This window comes from Vombatus ursinus, unplaced genomic scaffold, assembly GCF_900497805.2.
Source record: "Vombatus ursinus unplaced genomic scaffold, bare-nosed wombat genome assembly UNPS02014832.1, whole genome shotgun sequence".
NCBI lineage: Eukaryota > Metazoa > Chordata > Mammalia > Diprotodontia > Vombatidae > Vombatus > Vombatus ursinus.
This window is the reverse complement of record NW_020954610.1, coordinates 822211-838830: the sequence shown is the minus strand read 5'-3', so window position 1 is coordinate 838830 and position 16620 is coordinate 822211. Positions and strand designations below refer to the sequence as shown.

Sequence of the window (16620 nt, the reverse complement as noted above, 5' to 3'; positions counted from 1 at the left end):
ACTCATAACAGAGCCAAGATCAGAAATCTCCACACACTCAACTCTTTCCCCAAGCCACACTCAAATATTTGGTTATTTATATTCCATTTATCTTTTCTATTAATCACTGCTAGCTGAGGCTAATCTATTTAGCAAATTAGACTAAAAACCTTTAACATGAATTAGGGGTGGTAGCAAATCATAAGTTAAATGTTCTAATAATTTTCACGTGACATTATCAGAAAAGAAATTAAAAGACTATCATATTTATTTGCAAATGTCAATGATAACATGAAAGCAGTTTTTAATTATCACTTTCAACTAGTTCTTACTTCCAACATGTCAGTGCAATTGAATGAAAGGAGATAATAACAGATCATTAGTTTTTTTAAACATTTTAAAAATTCAAATGTTGTAGAGTTAATGTATATCTACAAGTTACTTCAGATGAAAAAAAGGTAATCAAGTCTATGCCATTCTTTTTTTTTTTATTTTGAGGTCTAGATCTCCCTACCTTATCCAGGCTAAAAGTACATTGGTCACTAACAGGCCAGACCCCATTCCTTGTCAGCAAGAAAGCTCTGACCACCATTTACAACTGGGGCAATTTCACTCTTCCTTAAGCAGCCTGGTAGTCCTTGACTCCCAAGGGTGCACCCATCTTGGTGCTGGACTTAATGCTGACATCCAATTGGCTTTAGTTCTTCTACAGCTCAGAATTTCCAAACTCTAATGATTCACCAGCCTCAGCCTCCCCAGTAACAGGGACTACACAGATGTATGCCACCACTCCCAGCTTTTGCCATGCATTTTATAGGTAAAGGAACTTAAAATCCAGAGAGGTTAAGTGGTTTGCAAAAGGTCACATGGCTAAGGAAAAACCCTTTCTCATTTTAAAAATGAAAAGCAAAATAGGAAATATCTTTCAATTTAAGAGAGAAAAGAATTCTTAATTCAGTAAACATTAAGAATCTGAATTAATCAGTTTTTTTTTACCTGAAAGTCATCAGAAAGTTCATGGAAAAAATGTTCATACATTTTTAGCTCTTCTACTGGTCGTCCTAGTTCTTGCTTGGGTTTTAACTTGTTAATATCAGTCTCAATATCATCATTCTGTAACAATCAAAACATATTGTATCAAGAATTAGTTATGCCTCTAATAAACCAGAATACATTCTCAATTTAATGCCATCCAAATCACTACATGGAATTAAAGTCAAAGAATGAGCAAAATAAATTTTGCAATAGTTTTTACTTATTTTAATAATCTGTCTAATTTAACATTTTAAGTATTCTTTAGTAGAGAAAATCACAGCATGAAGACATGTATTAAACCAATTCAAAAGAGTCAAACTGTAAAATAGATACTTGAAGCTCAGTTTAAAAAAAACTGAATTAAAAGAAACCTAACTAAGCTATACTAGTGATTTTTTATATGAAAAATTCAGAGAAACATGAGAAGAGCTGCATGAAGGGATACAGAATAAATAAAAAAGAGTTGAAAGAACAGATACATACATAAATGAAGTCATCAGTTAATCAACAAATGCTTAACTCTGTTCAGGCACTGATGCTGGGACAGCAGTGAGATTGTCTCTCTACCCAAGCTTACAGTCTACTCAGGGAATACATGTTCACAGAGAAGTAAATAAAGGTATCTATACAAAAGGCAATTTCCCTGGTGGTAGGGAGAGGTGAGCAGATAACAACCCAGAGATTCAGAAAAAGCCTTCTGAAAATAGAGAGATTAGAGATTGTATGCAGGGAGACCAATTAGGAGAAAAATGCAGTAATCCAGGCAAGAGGTGATATGGGCCTGACTAGTTGTAGTATGAATGGAGAGGCAACAAATTCTGGTCAAATACAACAGTCAATGTTATTAACGTTATCAAAGTAAAAGGACCCAACCTTCCTTTCTGTTAACAACTGATAAACCAGATTTTTGGTGGAGGAGATATACTTTGTAAGAGGGATTGTTTGGGTATTTCAGAGAAAGTCTAGCTTCAAAACAAAATGTTTTGGTGCACTTAATAACATACAAGTCGTTCTCAAACTTTTTCTATCCATGACCCTTTCGAAAATTGTGACATCCTATACTTCCCAAAGTGTGGGATATAATTCAGGCTGTCCGTTCCAGGCAGATTAGAAGCAAACTATGTGCCACTCTGGGAGAAGAGGTTGAAACTGAAGGACAGGTTAAAAGTATACACTGGAAGTGGGAAAATCTGAGGTCAAATAGGACTAATTGAAAGTACGTTGTGTGCTGTTCAGAGAAGATATTAAGAAGAGACAAATATCCCACTCTGAGACATCAAGAAGAGTTGGGAGTCTGATCATAACAACTACTATCTATCTACAGTAGCTTTGCGATCCCAAATTGAGAAAGGGCCTTAAAATAACTTGACCAATTATTAACTCCACAAGGGGGCCAAAGAGAGGTATGGAAATAATTTAAATACACTTATTTAATAACTCATTTTTAAATTTGCCTTATTCACAGCACAACAAACCACCTCAATACTGCAGCCCTTGAAGGCACAGAAGATTTCTATGTGTACATGGAAACAATAAACAATAAACAGGATTCAGTTGTATAGATTAAACAAGTAGCTATTTACATACACTTACATACACTAAGAAAAAGAACCAAAAAGCAAATGAAATCAGATACTTTTTCAAGAAGGCTAAGGGTCTATTTTTTAAAATTAAATTAATTTTTTCAATTAAAAAAATCTATTTTCTCCCCTTCCCATAACCACTCACACACACACTGGAAAAACAATGCAAAAACAAAAACAAAACCATCATAACTGCATATGCAGTGAAGCAAAACAAATGACTGCACTGACCCTATCCAAAAATATATACTTCATATTCTGCACCCTGAGTCCATTATCTCTCCGCAAAGATGTTTTATCATTGGTCCTCTGGAATCACGGCTGGTCACTTTGATGATCAGAGTTCCTGTTCAGCCCTATAGTGCACATTATCTACCTAAATCTAATTGGCACATCACAATCACTAATGCCCATAATAGTGACTTCAAAGGAAGGTTAAATTATGTTCAATATACCTTATTTAAACAAGTCAGGGAAGTGTAGCATATGTTTGAGAAATATTTCTATCAAAAACTGTTAAATTAGTTCGAGCCCTTAAAACATTAATTCTCAGCACTCTGAAAAACTCCATTATCTAAAATAAAGTACTTCCAGTGAGTTCCAGAGATGGAGGTTCAAGTACCATCTACCAAAACACATGAGCTGAGTCATGGAGGGAGTATCTATCCCAATTCACAGATCCTTGAAGTATTTCTATATTAATACTAAGTTTTACAAAGTTCTATAATCTATATCACAAGGGACTCTATTTAGATCAATGCACAAAAGAAATTCCTAATTAAAAAGATAATCTTATTTAGAACAAGGTGGTAATGTGTGTGTATCGATATGTATATGTGTATACACACACACACACACAAACACACACACACACATACATGGAATCACTTTCCTAAAAATCTTTAAAAGAGGTACATTACAACAACATAAATGGAAAGAACTTCCACAAAACAATCAAAAGTGAGTGTCCCAAAACTGCAAAGAATAAGTATGACCCAAAAATACACTCCCCCACCCAACTCTTTTGCAGAGGTGGGAGATCTATGGGTGAGATGCACTGCACAGGTGTTCAGACTTCGTTTCAATGTATTGATTGGTTTTGCTCAGTTTATTTTTCCCCTTCTTGCTCTTTTTCTTTTAAAGAAATTGTTATATGATCTGCTCTCTGAGGAGGAGAAAGGGAAGCTAGTAGGAGAAATTCTGATGATGTAAAAAACAAAGTATTGAAATAAAGTTTATTTTTAAAACAGCAAAATGTACAACAATTTTTACTAGATGTACATTAAAGTCTTTCCTAGAGCCAAAAAGAGAGAATTAGATAACACTTCAAGGACCCTTCCACTCTAAGGACTTAAAATAAAGCTTTACTTCTCTTTGCAATAGCTTACTCTCACTGATGAACCATATCAAAAAAAGAAAAAGAAAGAAAATAGGCACAAGTTCAGCAATGAGCCTCTATGTCATTATTTAAATTTACTTTCTTTTGACAATAATAATGCGTATTGTATACAGTTAATTGACAATAAACATTTATACCAACCTTAAAATTTTGGTCTATATCATCATCATTCTCAATTTCATTTTCAGCTTCTAATTCAAGGTCTTCATTGTCATCGCTTTCATCTACTACGTCATCCACTGTGATACAAAAGGCTCTATAAGTAGGTGAGAAGTAAACTTTCTACAAAATGACACCCTGGGGAAGACTGCTACATTGAAAGTATTAGGAATTCACATTAAAAAATACTACAAATGCATAAATATTTATAAATAATTATGTCATAAATAAAATATTAAATAGCACCTTCTGTTGTGACTCACTCTTCGCTGCTTGTGCTTGAATAGCACATGACTCTGAAATCTATGGTAAAGTTACATTAATGTCTTTTATGTACATATAAAAAGTCGATACTAGTGAATTTTGTTCATGAGAAAATAAGGGTTGCTCTTTTTTGATACTTTCTCCTCTCTGGGTTTTTGTGACGCTACTCTTAGTTCTCTTCTTACCTATCTGATTGCTCTCTCAATCTCCTTTGCTGGCTCATCAAAGGCTATGTCTACTGAGTTTTGTTCTCTTTACCCTCTTACTTGCTAACCTGGTCAGCTCCCATAGGTTTCATGTCTATAAAGATTACTCCTAAATCTATATATCCAGCACAATTCTCTCTCCTGAGTGCCAGTCACGCATCACCAAATATCTACTAGATATTTTCAATTTAATTGTCCAAAGGCATCCCAAACTCAACATATCCAAATAGGAACTTATTATCTCATCCTCTCCTTTTCCCCTTACAACAACCCCTCTGATAAATTTCCATATTTCAGCCTAGGGTACATTTTCATCCTTCCAGTTGGAAAGGTTCATAATCTCAGAGTCAACTTTTACTCTATCCTCTCCTTCAACTCACATGTCTAGTCAATTAGCAAGTCTTGTTGCTTTCACCTCCAAAGCATCCCACATATTTCCCCTTCTTTTCACTCACATGGTTACCACTGTAACTCAGAATCTAATCATCTCTTACCTGATCAATATTGTAACTGTTCTCCCTACCTGTTCTCCCTACCTCAAGTCTTCCTCCTTTTGATCCATCTTCCACATAGCTACCAAAATGATTTTTATAAAGTACAAGTCTGACCATGTCACTCCTTTGCTCAATAAAATCCAATGGCTCTATAGGATATTATATAAACTCCTTTGTTTTGCATATAAATTCTTTCACCACTCAGATTCAACCCACCTTTCCAGTCTTATTATATATTACTCCCTTTCATGCACTATATAATAAAATTCAACTGGCCTGTAGCTGTCACTCACACACAACACTCAATTTCTTAATTCCATTTGCACAAGTTGTTCCTCGTACTTTTCCTTCTACCTCTCACAATCTCTAGCTTTCTTCAAAAGTTCAACTCAAGTGGTAGCTTTTACATAAAGCCTTTCCTAATCCCCCAAGTTAATAGTGCCCTCTCCCCCAAAAACTTCATGTATATATACATATATACACATACATTTTATATATATATATATATAAAATACACCTATATATGCAGAAGTTGTCTCCCTCAATACAATATAAACTCCTTGAGAAAACAGATGTCATTTTCGTCTTTGTATAACCTGTTACCACAGCTAGGTGGCATGGTAGATACAGTGTTGGGCTTGAAATCAGGAAGAACTGAGCTCAAATCCAACCTCAGATACTTACTAGTTATATGACCCCGGAAAAGTCATTTAACCTCTGTTTGTCTGTTTCCTCAAATGTAAAATGGGGATAATAACAGCACCTACTTCACAGGGTTGTTGTGAGGATCAAATGAGATAATATTTATAAAGAGTTTAGCACAGTGCCTGCTACATAGAAAGTGCTACAGAAATACTTATTCCCTCCTTCTCCCTGGAACATAAGAGAAACTCAATAAAGATTTACTGATTGATGCTTCTATTTCTGTGTAGTGAATGTGTAGCTCTAGGATCAAAAAATTAAAATAAATTTATAAGCAACAGCTTACATAAAATGAAAAGGAAAATGAGAAAAAATGATTACTGGAGAAAATAAACAAAAAAAGACTGAGAGACTGGTAGTAAGAAAAGAATTTTCTTGATTAGCTAGAGAATAGTAAACTCATCTAAAACAGAGAAAAGGATAAATCATATTGTTCAATAAACCAGGCAAAATAAGTACTTTATACAAAGAATAGGTTGTTTGTTTGTTTGTTTTGTAACTCAAAAGGCTATTCTAAAAGTTGTTATTGTTCTGATGTGGAAAAGGGACTACTTATTCATAAGATCTAACCAGAAGATGGACCCATAAGGCCTTAAATGGTTAAAGTAAACAGAAAGCTAACCATAGTCAGACAATAGTAACACAGCACTCCTTATATTTGCACAATGCTTTTTAAAAAAAAAAATTTCAAGACACTTTTAAATAAAACATCTCGTTAGAACATAATATGTTCATTGAATCTTTACTATGAAATTTATTTGAATATTTTAATACAACATTTCCACAATAAAATAATTCTGGATATCCAAGGAATTTTTACAGATTTATCCATTAACTATTAAGGATAATAATGTGTGGATAATAATACAATTCAAATTATTATTACTACTAAAATATATTCATTACTGTTAAGGAGATCTAGCACAGAGTCCAAATTGAAGAGGGATTCTCTATAGACGGTAAGATCCTCTAATTACTCCTATTTGCCAACGACATTAAGTTGATTGTATTAAGTCTCAAAACACTGTAGAGCCTCCTGGTTGCCCATAATCACTCAAAAGAATCTGGTCTAATCATCCCCATAGGAAAAATCAAGCAAACAAAGAATGCCTATGTCCAGACTCTGATATACATTAGATGGACAACAAAAGAGAATATGCATCAAGGTATACATTTGGTATATATCCTGAAAATTAACAAAGAACTAGTACCAGGATTAAAAAGAAAAAGAGTTAGTTGGATTCTGAAAAAAAAAAGGCAAAGCTCCTTTAATGACTTCAAATTACTTTCTGAAACAGAGGCCCATTTTCAAAATACAAATATACTACTGGTACTACTATATGGCTGAAAGTCATGGAACATGACTTCAAAGAATTAAAATTTAATGTTATTCAGAGGACAATGGAAAAGTACATGGTAGATATAAAAACGTTAAAACACATAGTAAATAAGGTACTAGGAAGAAGGGCAAAGGAAGTTATCAAAGAAACATATGACTGAAAAAGATGAACTAGTCACATGGTGAGAGTATGAGATACTGCTGGATGACACATTTGCTCCACCAGCATTCTCATAATATCAAAAGAAAGAAAGGAAGATCCCTACACATTCAGTGGATGGACCTCTGGTGGTGAACTTATGACAAAATGTGGACAAGAGCTGCACAGAAAGAGGCATGCATGCATGCACTACAGATTGCATCACTGTTAGGAAAGTCTACATCAAGGAGATCACATTGATTTTGGACCATATGCCCTCTAAGACCTTTTCATGGCCTAAATCTTAACATTTAAACTCTGCTTTTTCCATATTAGCACCATTTGCACTATTATAAAACTTTTTCTTCTTTTATTCATTGCAGATAGAGAAAAAAAAAACTTTAAAAAAACCACAGCACACCCAACCAATCTTCCTTTCTCTAAAACATTTTCTGCTTCACTGATTATCTAATTAAGAAATCTCAGTCATCTTAGACTTCCTGAAAATTTCACTTCTCATTTTCTGATACACACACACACACACACACAAATGTAGTTCAAAACTAAAACAATTTCAGTCACCGATTTATCTAAACCAAAAATATATATTTTTATATCTTCAATCAGATAAGTCAAGTGTAATTTTTAAAATAAATGCCTTCAGGGAGACAGAAAACCATAAGACTTTTAATCAAAATTCTGTTTAGTTCATTTAATACCTTAATAAAAGTATTAAAAATGCAGCAACTAATTTCATTGATTATATATTCATAATATATGTATACATACTTTAAAAACCACAAGTACCAATTTAAAAGAGTTGTTAGGTTATATTTACTTAATGAAATTCTCTTATAATTCACATTCATAAATATAACACATATCCCTATACTAAATAGCATTCTTCTGGCAATATGAATAGAAACTCAGACTCACTTTTTAAAATAACAGGTGACTATCAAATGAAGCAAAGTATGATTACTATATTAAGTCTTCCTTTTTCTATTCGATTCAATCACAAGGAAAGTAGACAAAAAAGTTAAAACAACAATGAATAGTATGTAGTGAATCATACCTTCAGGTGGTAAATTGTAGAGCTGAGCCACAGGTCCAGTCACAGGAATAACTGGTAATTGGAAATGAAAAGCACTTTTAATAGTTGGTAATGGAAGACGATTTTTAGGAAAACATTTCCTCATAATCAGACTGGACGTGTTGACGAGAGGATCAAGAGTCCTGACTGCCAAGCAATCCTATTTTTAAAGGAAAGGGAAAAAACACTATGTAATCACCACGAATAACTAATTTTTGATATCTTCAGAGGAGAATGCTTTTTTCTGACATTTTTCACTAAAAATATCTATTTCATATCAAAGTATAATTTTAAATACTTCTGTCCATTATGAATGCAACTGTTCCTTTACATCATCAATATGAAAATTCTGATATATTTAAATAAAATGATACAGACATAGGAACAAAAAAGCTACACCTAATCTTATTCTATTTGTGCATTTACACAGCCTCTTAATTCTATAAACCCACAAGCATCATCTTCTATGAGTCTTTATGAGCCTAGTTTTTTAACTGGAAGGTCAAAAAACAATTAACATTATTCATGTTACATGTAAGGAAAAAAACTTTTAAACACTTGCCTTTAGTTACTGTTACCAAGTTTTTACTTTAATGATTACTTGACTATTATCCTCTTAAATAAATTTCTTTTTCTCGTAATTAAAATCAGTCCTTAGTATATGAATCTAAGAAAAGGAAATTAAAAAATAATTTACTTGTGAAGTGTTGTATAGAATTTTCATCCCATTGGCATCAATAAATGCCTTTCTTCCCAACTTGAGGCTTGTAACGCTTTTTAAACTCTGTAAAATTCCTTTCCGGATGAGCATGTTTCTGTGCCGATTATCATGCCGGTGCCAATCTACATAAATTGTTAAAAGCACATGGACATATCCTCTGTCTACAGCTCTCCTGGCATTTGTTTCTTTAACAAAAGAAAATTAAGAAAGAACACTGAAGATGACAAGAGAAAGTTGTAGAACATAGAATTACTGCTTTTTTTCTTTTAACATAGCAAACCCAGTTTGTATTCAATACCATGATGCATTCTCCTAATATTACATTTTCTAAAGAAATCTTTAGCAACAGGGTTTTAAAATGTTTTTTCATCTATTATGTAAATGTGACAAGCTTCAATAAACACAAAACAACATTTTCCAGAGATCTCTTTGTATTGTTCAGTTATTTATTAGTATCAGGATCTCTCTATTACAATCAGTGTCATCTCAAAAAAATTTCCCTTAACAAAAAATGTTTCATGCATTATGAAACTTGTGAACACACATACTTGACTGCAATGAATTGGACTATATAGAACTTTAGCTTGCCATGTGGTTATATGGCTTATAGTTCATGCAAAATCACTACTATAATAGTGGTAATACATTCTATTATACTATTAACTGAGTGAACCTATCTTCATTAAAAGCCTAATTATTCTCTTAAGTCTTCACCAATTGTGTAAATATGTCATGCTTCCTTTAGCTTAAAGTTAAACTGTCAACATTTTTAGGAATTTAAACAATTAGAAAATGAGCAGAGAATCAGCATTTCTGAATTATCCATGTAAAAATATCACTGTTGATTTAACTTGTAAATTATATTTTCAAAAGATTGTAAATGCTTTGTTTTATCAAACTAAAGTTAGCAAGAAATGAATCAACAATATCTGACTTTTTTTAAAGTGGTCCTAATATTAAGGGGTGAAATTGGGGAGGAGTCTGGCCCTAAGATTTCATCAGCCTTGTTGTCACACACTAAACAAATTAACAAGTCTAAACAGCACACCTAATGTAAAGGCACTTTACTACTAAAAATAACTTAAAAGAGGATTTTAGTCTACTAATACATTGATCCAAATATTGCTATAATGAAGGGTAGTTAAAATGCATCCACAAGGTGATGAATTTGCATGACATACACATTTATCAGAAATGCTAACCTTATCCCTAGTCCACCGTCACCTTTAAATGATTCTGAGATGTAGACCCTGAAGTTGGCCACAGAGTTAGGTTCTAGGATCCTTAGCTATCTGAAAGAAGTACCAAATGTACCAAAGATGCTAACCTACACCTGGGGAACAGTTGAGCCCTGAGAAAATAAAAATCATTAATACCTCAACAACTGGAACTTTTATTTATAACCAAAAAAGGAAGAAGCTAGACAAAAAAAGAACCCACTGGATGCATCATTATATGTAGTAGAAACTATCATATCTGTTCTTTTGTGACAAAATTCCTAATACATACAGAAATGGTTGTTTATATACACAACCAACTGTTTCAAATTAATTTACCTGATTTTTTTGGTCTAATTGGCATATTCCTAACTGGTCAATTCAGGTAAGAGTCAAATCACTTGCCAGGGATCTGTTCCTCCTGCTGGTGTACAACACAGTTTGGGCTGAGGAGGAGGGCAACTTCTTACTTCTAGATAAGATCTTCAGTTACTCCAAGGTCTAGCCTTGCTTTCTTCTTCACTATAAGTGTTTAAAAGTTGCTCTCCTTTTTTGCTTTTTAATTTGTTTCCTTCTTAAAAAAAAAACCTTATACACCTATGCAAGGAAAGTTCTTATTGGAATATTAATAGCATCTTTGTGTACATAAAGGTTTAGCATAAAATTCACCTATATTTCAGGGAAAAAAAGTAGATTTAAGGAATTTCACCTCAGGAGTTAGCTAGCACCCACCCACACTTTGGCATACCTATTATATAGACTGCTACTGAAACTCCTGAGTCTCATGTCTTCCTATATTCTAAATATCTTCAATAGCATGTACCGCATGTATTTCATTTATTTTAATGAACTAAATTTTAATGGTCAATTTAGAAAACAGGATTTTTCAACATGTAAATATGTTTTAAATGTTTTTAAATCAGAAATCATTTACAACTATTTAATTTTTAAAGTCATGTTTAATAACACTGTTTGAAAAGTGTCACACAACTTCCCTCTATTGTTTAAACATAAATATACAGTGCAATAAATTTTATTCTAGAAATAGAGATTTCCTCATTTCTAAAACAGAAGGAAGAATATCAGCTTATATGGTTCTTTTTTAATTTTTTTTATTTTTATCAACTGCCTTTAATCAACTTGCCCAACCACCACATCAGCTATCTAGTTCTGTTTCTCTTACTACATAAATATATAGTGTCTATTTAGATTAAGAACAACAAAGGGAAGCAGAAAAAAAAATAATGCATACAGCCTACCTAATTCAAGAGGTCTGAGAACTGCTGACTTATATCACCTATTAATCAGAATTATCAGTAATTTCTCTTTTAAAAGTAATCACTTTATTATCTTAGTGATGAATCAAGGCTACCTTAAAATGTTCCCAAATGACACCCCTAAGTGAAAACTCCTTTTGAACCATCTAGCATCAATTGTCTTGTTTCATACTACCTGTGTGTGAGATCTTCACTGTAACTACAGGCTGTAGTGAAGAGTGCTACAAATAGTTTTAAGGACAACCTTTTATCCTTTATCCATATTAAATTAAATGTGTGCCCAATCAGGTTTAATAAAGCAAATCTAAAGAAAAATGTAAAAAGGCCAGTTCTCAGAAAACAGTAGCACACTTCAGTACGTAAACAGCTCATTTTCACCTAAAATCATAACTCAATGCCACCTTGTGGTAAAGAAATAACAATGGTTTTCAAAGGTTATGCCAAGAAGGGAAAATTCTAGCAGGTTTTGAGTACTAGTTCATATTCCTGTTCAAGGACTAGATTAACTAAATTCAATGAGGTTCATTATCAGAGAGATGACCACAAGATAATAAATTTTTATTTGGCCACACAATCTCATGAAACTGGCAAGGATGGCAATCTAAGTTAATGGAGGAAGTTCCCCCAGGGACAAATCACAGATCCTTGAAATACTGAAATTCTATCTTTAGAGATAATGTTATAGTCTCAATTAGTTAAATGGTATTACAAACTGATTTATTACATAATACTTGCTTCATTCCAACAACCCAAAACAACACTGATAGTTCAGACTGAATGATTAGTTGATCTTATGCCTTTACAAATACTTCATGTATTATTAGCTTTGGTTAATTATTTCTCCTTTATGTTCATACACTTCTAGCATCATTAAAGTACTAATCAGAAGTTAAAATTATCAAGTGTCATCAAATTATCAAAAAGATAGTTGGGGTTAAATAATCTATTCGTTTTAATCAGCCAATTATTCTTTATGTATTAAATAAATAACACTCCCATTGCCTGATGCTACTAATAGGGAACTAATATTAATCTAAATAGATGCTAAGTATTTACATAGTAAGAAAAAGAGAACTAGATAGCTGACATAGTAGTTGAGCAAGAATGTTAAAGGCAATTGATAAAAGAACTACCTAAGCTGACATTCTTCCTTCTATTTTGGAAATGAAGAAATATCTATTTCTGGAATAAAATTTATTAAAATGCAAATTTGTATTTAAACAATAAGATTCACACTTTTTAAAAATTTTTAATGTTATCATATGAGGAAAACAGTCCTTCAGATAAGAGATTAAACGAAAGCTGCATGTTTTAGATATTTAAGTATACATAGAAGTTGTTCAGATCATTTCAAATAAAAGAAGTGCTCAAAATTATGTATGATGTCCTTAAAATAAGGATTCTTATAAATCATTCTTCTCTGTCAGGTACTTATCAGCTGTTCTTTATGTTTCCATTTTAAGAACAAGTCAATGCACTAGATTGACATAATGCTCCAACATTTATTATTATGTATGATATCATCTTATTGGACAACTGGAAAACTAAAAATCAATTTTTTATTTAAGAGCATTATTTAATTTTACCACTACTGAAGAGTGAACATTCAAATCAAATCTAGTTTCCAATTTGTTTAACATGATAGAATATTCTATAAGATATTATCTAGTATTTTCTAGTATTTAAACACTTACTTGATTTTAGCAATGCAGCAAGTGTGTCTAAAGCAACCCTGTCAACACAACAAGAAAACACAAAACAACAACAAAACTAGTAAAATTAGTCTACAACAGAGTAAATTCATACAAATGTTTCAAGTTATTTTTCTATTATTCATTCCAAATTTTATCTTTATTGAACTTATTTACATAGTTTCTCAAAGTACTTTGAGTACACACATCTATCCAGTTTAAAAGTTAGATGTATTAAGATAAAACTTCAAAAGAAGAACACGCCAAAAAAAAAAAATTACTTACGTCTAAGTCTTTTTATCCAAAGGCACACTGATGGAACTGATTCTCACTGTGTAGGTATCTGAGCCTGTAAGAATCTACCTAGCAACTGTGTTGCTTTAAAAGTTACAATCCCTGGCCCCCAAAAGTCCCTTGAATCTGCCACTATAAACTGTAAGTTCTGCAGAAATCATTCTGATTTGCTAAATTCAAAATATTACAACTATAAAATATTACTCCTTAGTTTTTAAGTTTGGACATTGATGTAAGAAGTCTAAACTGTTTTAGAAAGGAAAGCTCCCACATAAAGTTCCTCATTACTTTTCAGTGGTAAGCCCCTAAAGAGACTATCGGTCACCAAAATCCCTAAAGCACCCACTATCTCTAGAAGAAATCACAGTTTTAAAAATCAGCAGTGTTTGTCTTTGAGCACAAATACTAAACTACAGATTGTGAATCTATTCACAATCATCTAGCTTTGACAGTATATACAGCATAATTAAGAAAAACACACACCTTTCATCCAAGTAGAAGAAAAATAAATTCTGGAAAATATGGCAATGAATTTAGAAACATCTACAAATATAAGAGATTATATATGCCACAATTATTTTCATTAAGAATATAACTTCTATAGGCAAGTTACGAAAGAATATTAAACAATACAAGTCATAGTATAAATATTCTGCAAAGGATCAATCAGCAAAAATTGTCATTGTTGCTACAAGTATATTCATGCTTAAGTAATCCAGGTGTTAATAAGCATTTAAGGGCAGCTAGACATCCAGCACCATATAAAACAACAGTCCCTTCCCTAGAGAAATATAAAATCCAAATGCGGAGACAAAAAATGGAAACTCATAAAATATCTAAAGAACAACGTGTAGGTGCAACATAATGGGCAAAAAGCTCTGTGAGTACACCATGTGATCAAAGTTGAAGTGGAGCTAGTTAATATTTACTAGAGGGCAGGAGGTCTGAAGCAGAACTTAAAAACACAACAAAACTTTATTTAACAATACACCAACGTGTGCTTGGTTGATGTTCGATAAATGTTTACTGTAGCTATGTGTTATCTGCCTCTAGAAAGACAGAGATACAAAGATAGAGAGAAAAAAGAGAAACAGAGAGACAGAAAGAGAATGAGAAAGCTTATCCTAACAACTTGAAATTTAGCTTATCTGTACAAATAGGTAATTTTAATGGACCAATTCTTATGATAATAAACAATATACAGTAGAGATCTAGGTATCTTATACTAAACTAGAATCATAATCTCATATATTTAACTTCATTTGGATAACATGGAACAGAACTGCAAGCAAATAAAATATGGAAGAATGAAATAAATCTATGATACTGCAACACTGTAATATGGGAAGTCCTGCTTATTCATTAAGAACTCTGGGATTAAGTTAGAGTGAGGAAATTTCTGTGAGTCTGATAAAATTGTACAGTAAGGAGAAACAAAAGTGTTTCATAAGCATTCAGGAAAATTTGACACAGAATAGTATGAATAGTCTAGTAGAATGGTATTAACCTAAGAAAAAATGGATAAAACAAAAAATAACTCCACTGAATTGCGGCAGAAATGACAAAAATTAATTAAAAATTAAGTTTTGCGAAAGGCAGGCATTACGTTTTCATTTACAATTGAAATATAAAAACCAAGCTTAATAATAACTAACAATTATATGGAGCCTTTAGGTTTGCAAAGCACATTATAAACTTCTCATTTTAGCTTAACCATAAGAAAAGTATTTGAAAACAATTCGGCCTCTTGTTAAGAAAGTATAAGCTTAAAGAAATTATAAAAATTAATCACAGAAATTCTAGGTTTAAGATTCATTTTTTCAATCAATTAATTGCTCCACATAAGTAAGTTTTTATCTCTATACCAATATATCATACTTATTCATACATTTTTTCTTTACATACTTCCCTCACATGAATTCTATCCTATACCTACCACACCCAAGTTTTGAGTCTATTTTTAAATAAGTGAAATAAACATTATGCTGCTATTAAATCATCAGCTATTATTATTTTTGGACCAGACAATGATTTCATTTGTATGGGGAACTCCCAGGAAAGAAATACCCAATCTCACCCCAACTTCACATCTGCTTGGCCATGTATAGTTCCAGAGAGTTGCATGGGCACTAAAAGGTTAAGTTACTTTCCCAGGGTCACACAACCAGTATATATAAAAATAAAAACGCAGGGGCCAGCTCACTAACCACTATGCCATGTTGCCTCTCAATATTATCATTGTTGCTACTATTGCTCTTAGAGAAGGAACACTGCTGTTAATAATAGAACACTGGGCAAATGGTTAAATTAATTTAAAGAAGCAGCAAGCATCGGGGGAAAGAAGATACAAAGGACAACAGAACTTGGTAACACACACACATAATCCTAAGATTAGGGTCCCCCTATACACATATGTACACACACACTCATACATACATACATACACACACACACACACACACACACACACACACACACACGTCTATAGCACTTTTCTGGACCATCTTATCCCAGACTAGGGTATGCAAGTTGGGGAAAAAAAAAAGTAATTCTAAAAGTAAATATCACTCTTCACTTGTCTATCAATCACCTCCCTTCCAACAACCAAATACAGTTAATTAAAATAGCTTTGATTAAATTCCCAATAAAGAATAAGAAATGGCCAAAGAAAAGGTATTAGATCAAGATTTCAATTAAATTTATCTATCATTTCTTCACCACTCTGTGTTCATTAATAAACAAGAGTAATAATCTCAAAGCTCAATGAAGATTTCCAAAGATCAACATGAACCAGCATTCAATATAATTTTTTTTAAGATTTCTTTTGAGTCACTACTGATTTCTGTATGACTCTGAGCACATGCAAAATGCTATAAACACATTTTACTGTTGTGATGTTTCCATACTAAAGATTTCTTCCTTCTCTCTGGGAATATCAAATTAAATAATATTTATACATCACCAAATGAATTTTAGTTATTCTAAGTAGGTATATATCTTTAACTAGAATGCTTAACTTAGTAGCATG

At 32.4% G+C, this 16620-nt stretch overlaps 1 protein-coding gene across 1 annotated transcript in view; it reads right to left on the bottom strand.

Annotated features, from left to right (window-relative positions):
• LOC114025963 (cytosolic carboxypeptidase 1-like) overlaps window positions 1–16620 on the bottom strand; it is a 173093-nt gene that overhangs the window by 73237 nt on the left and 83236 nt on the right. The window contains 5 exon segments of the mRNA XM_027839511.1: window positions 976–1092; window positions 4138–4235; window positions 8375–8552; window positions 9090–9298; window positions 13302–13339. Coding sequence (XP_027695312.1) covers window positions 976–1092; window positions 4138–4235; window positions 8375–8552; window positions 9090–9298; window positions 13302–13339 — 640 coding nt within the window.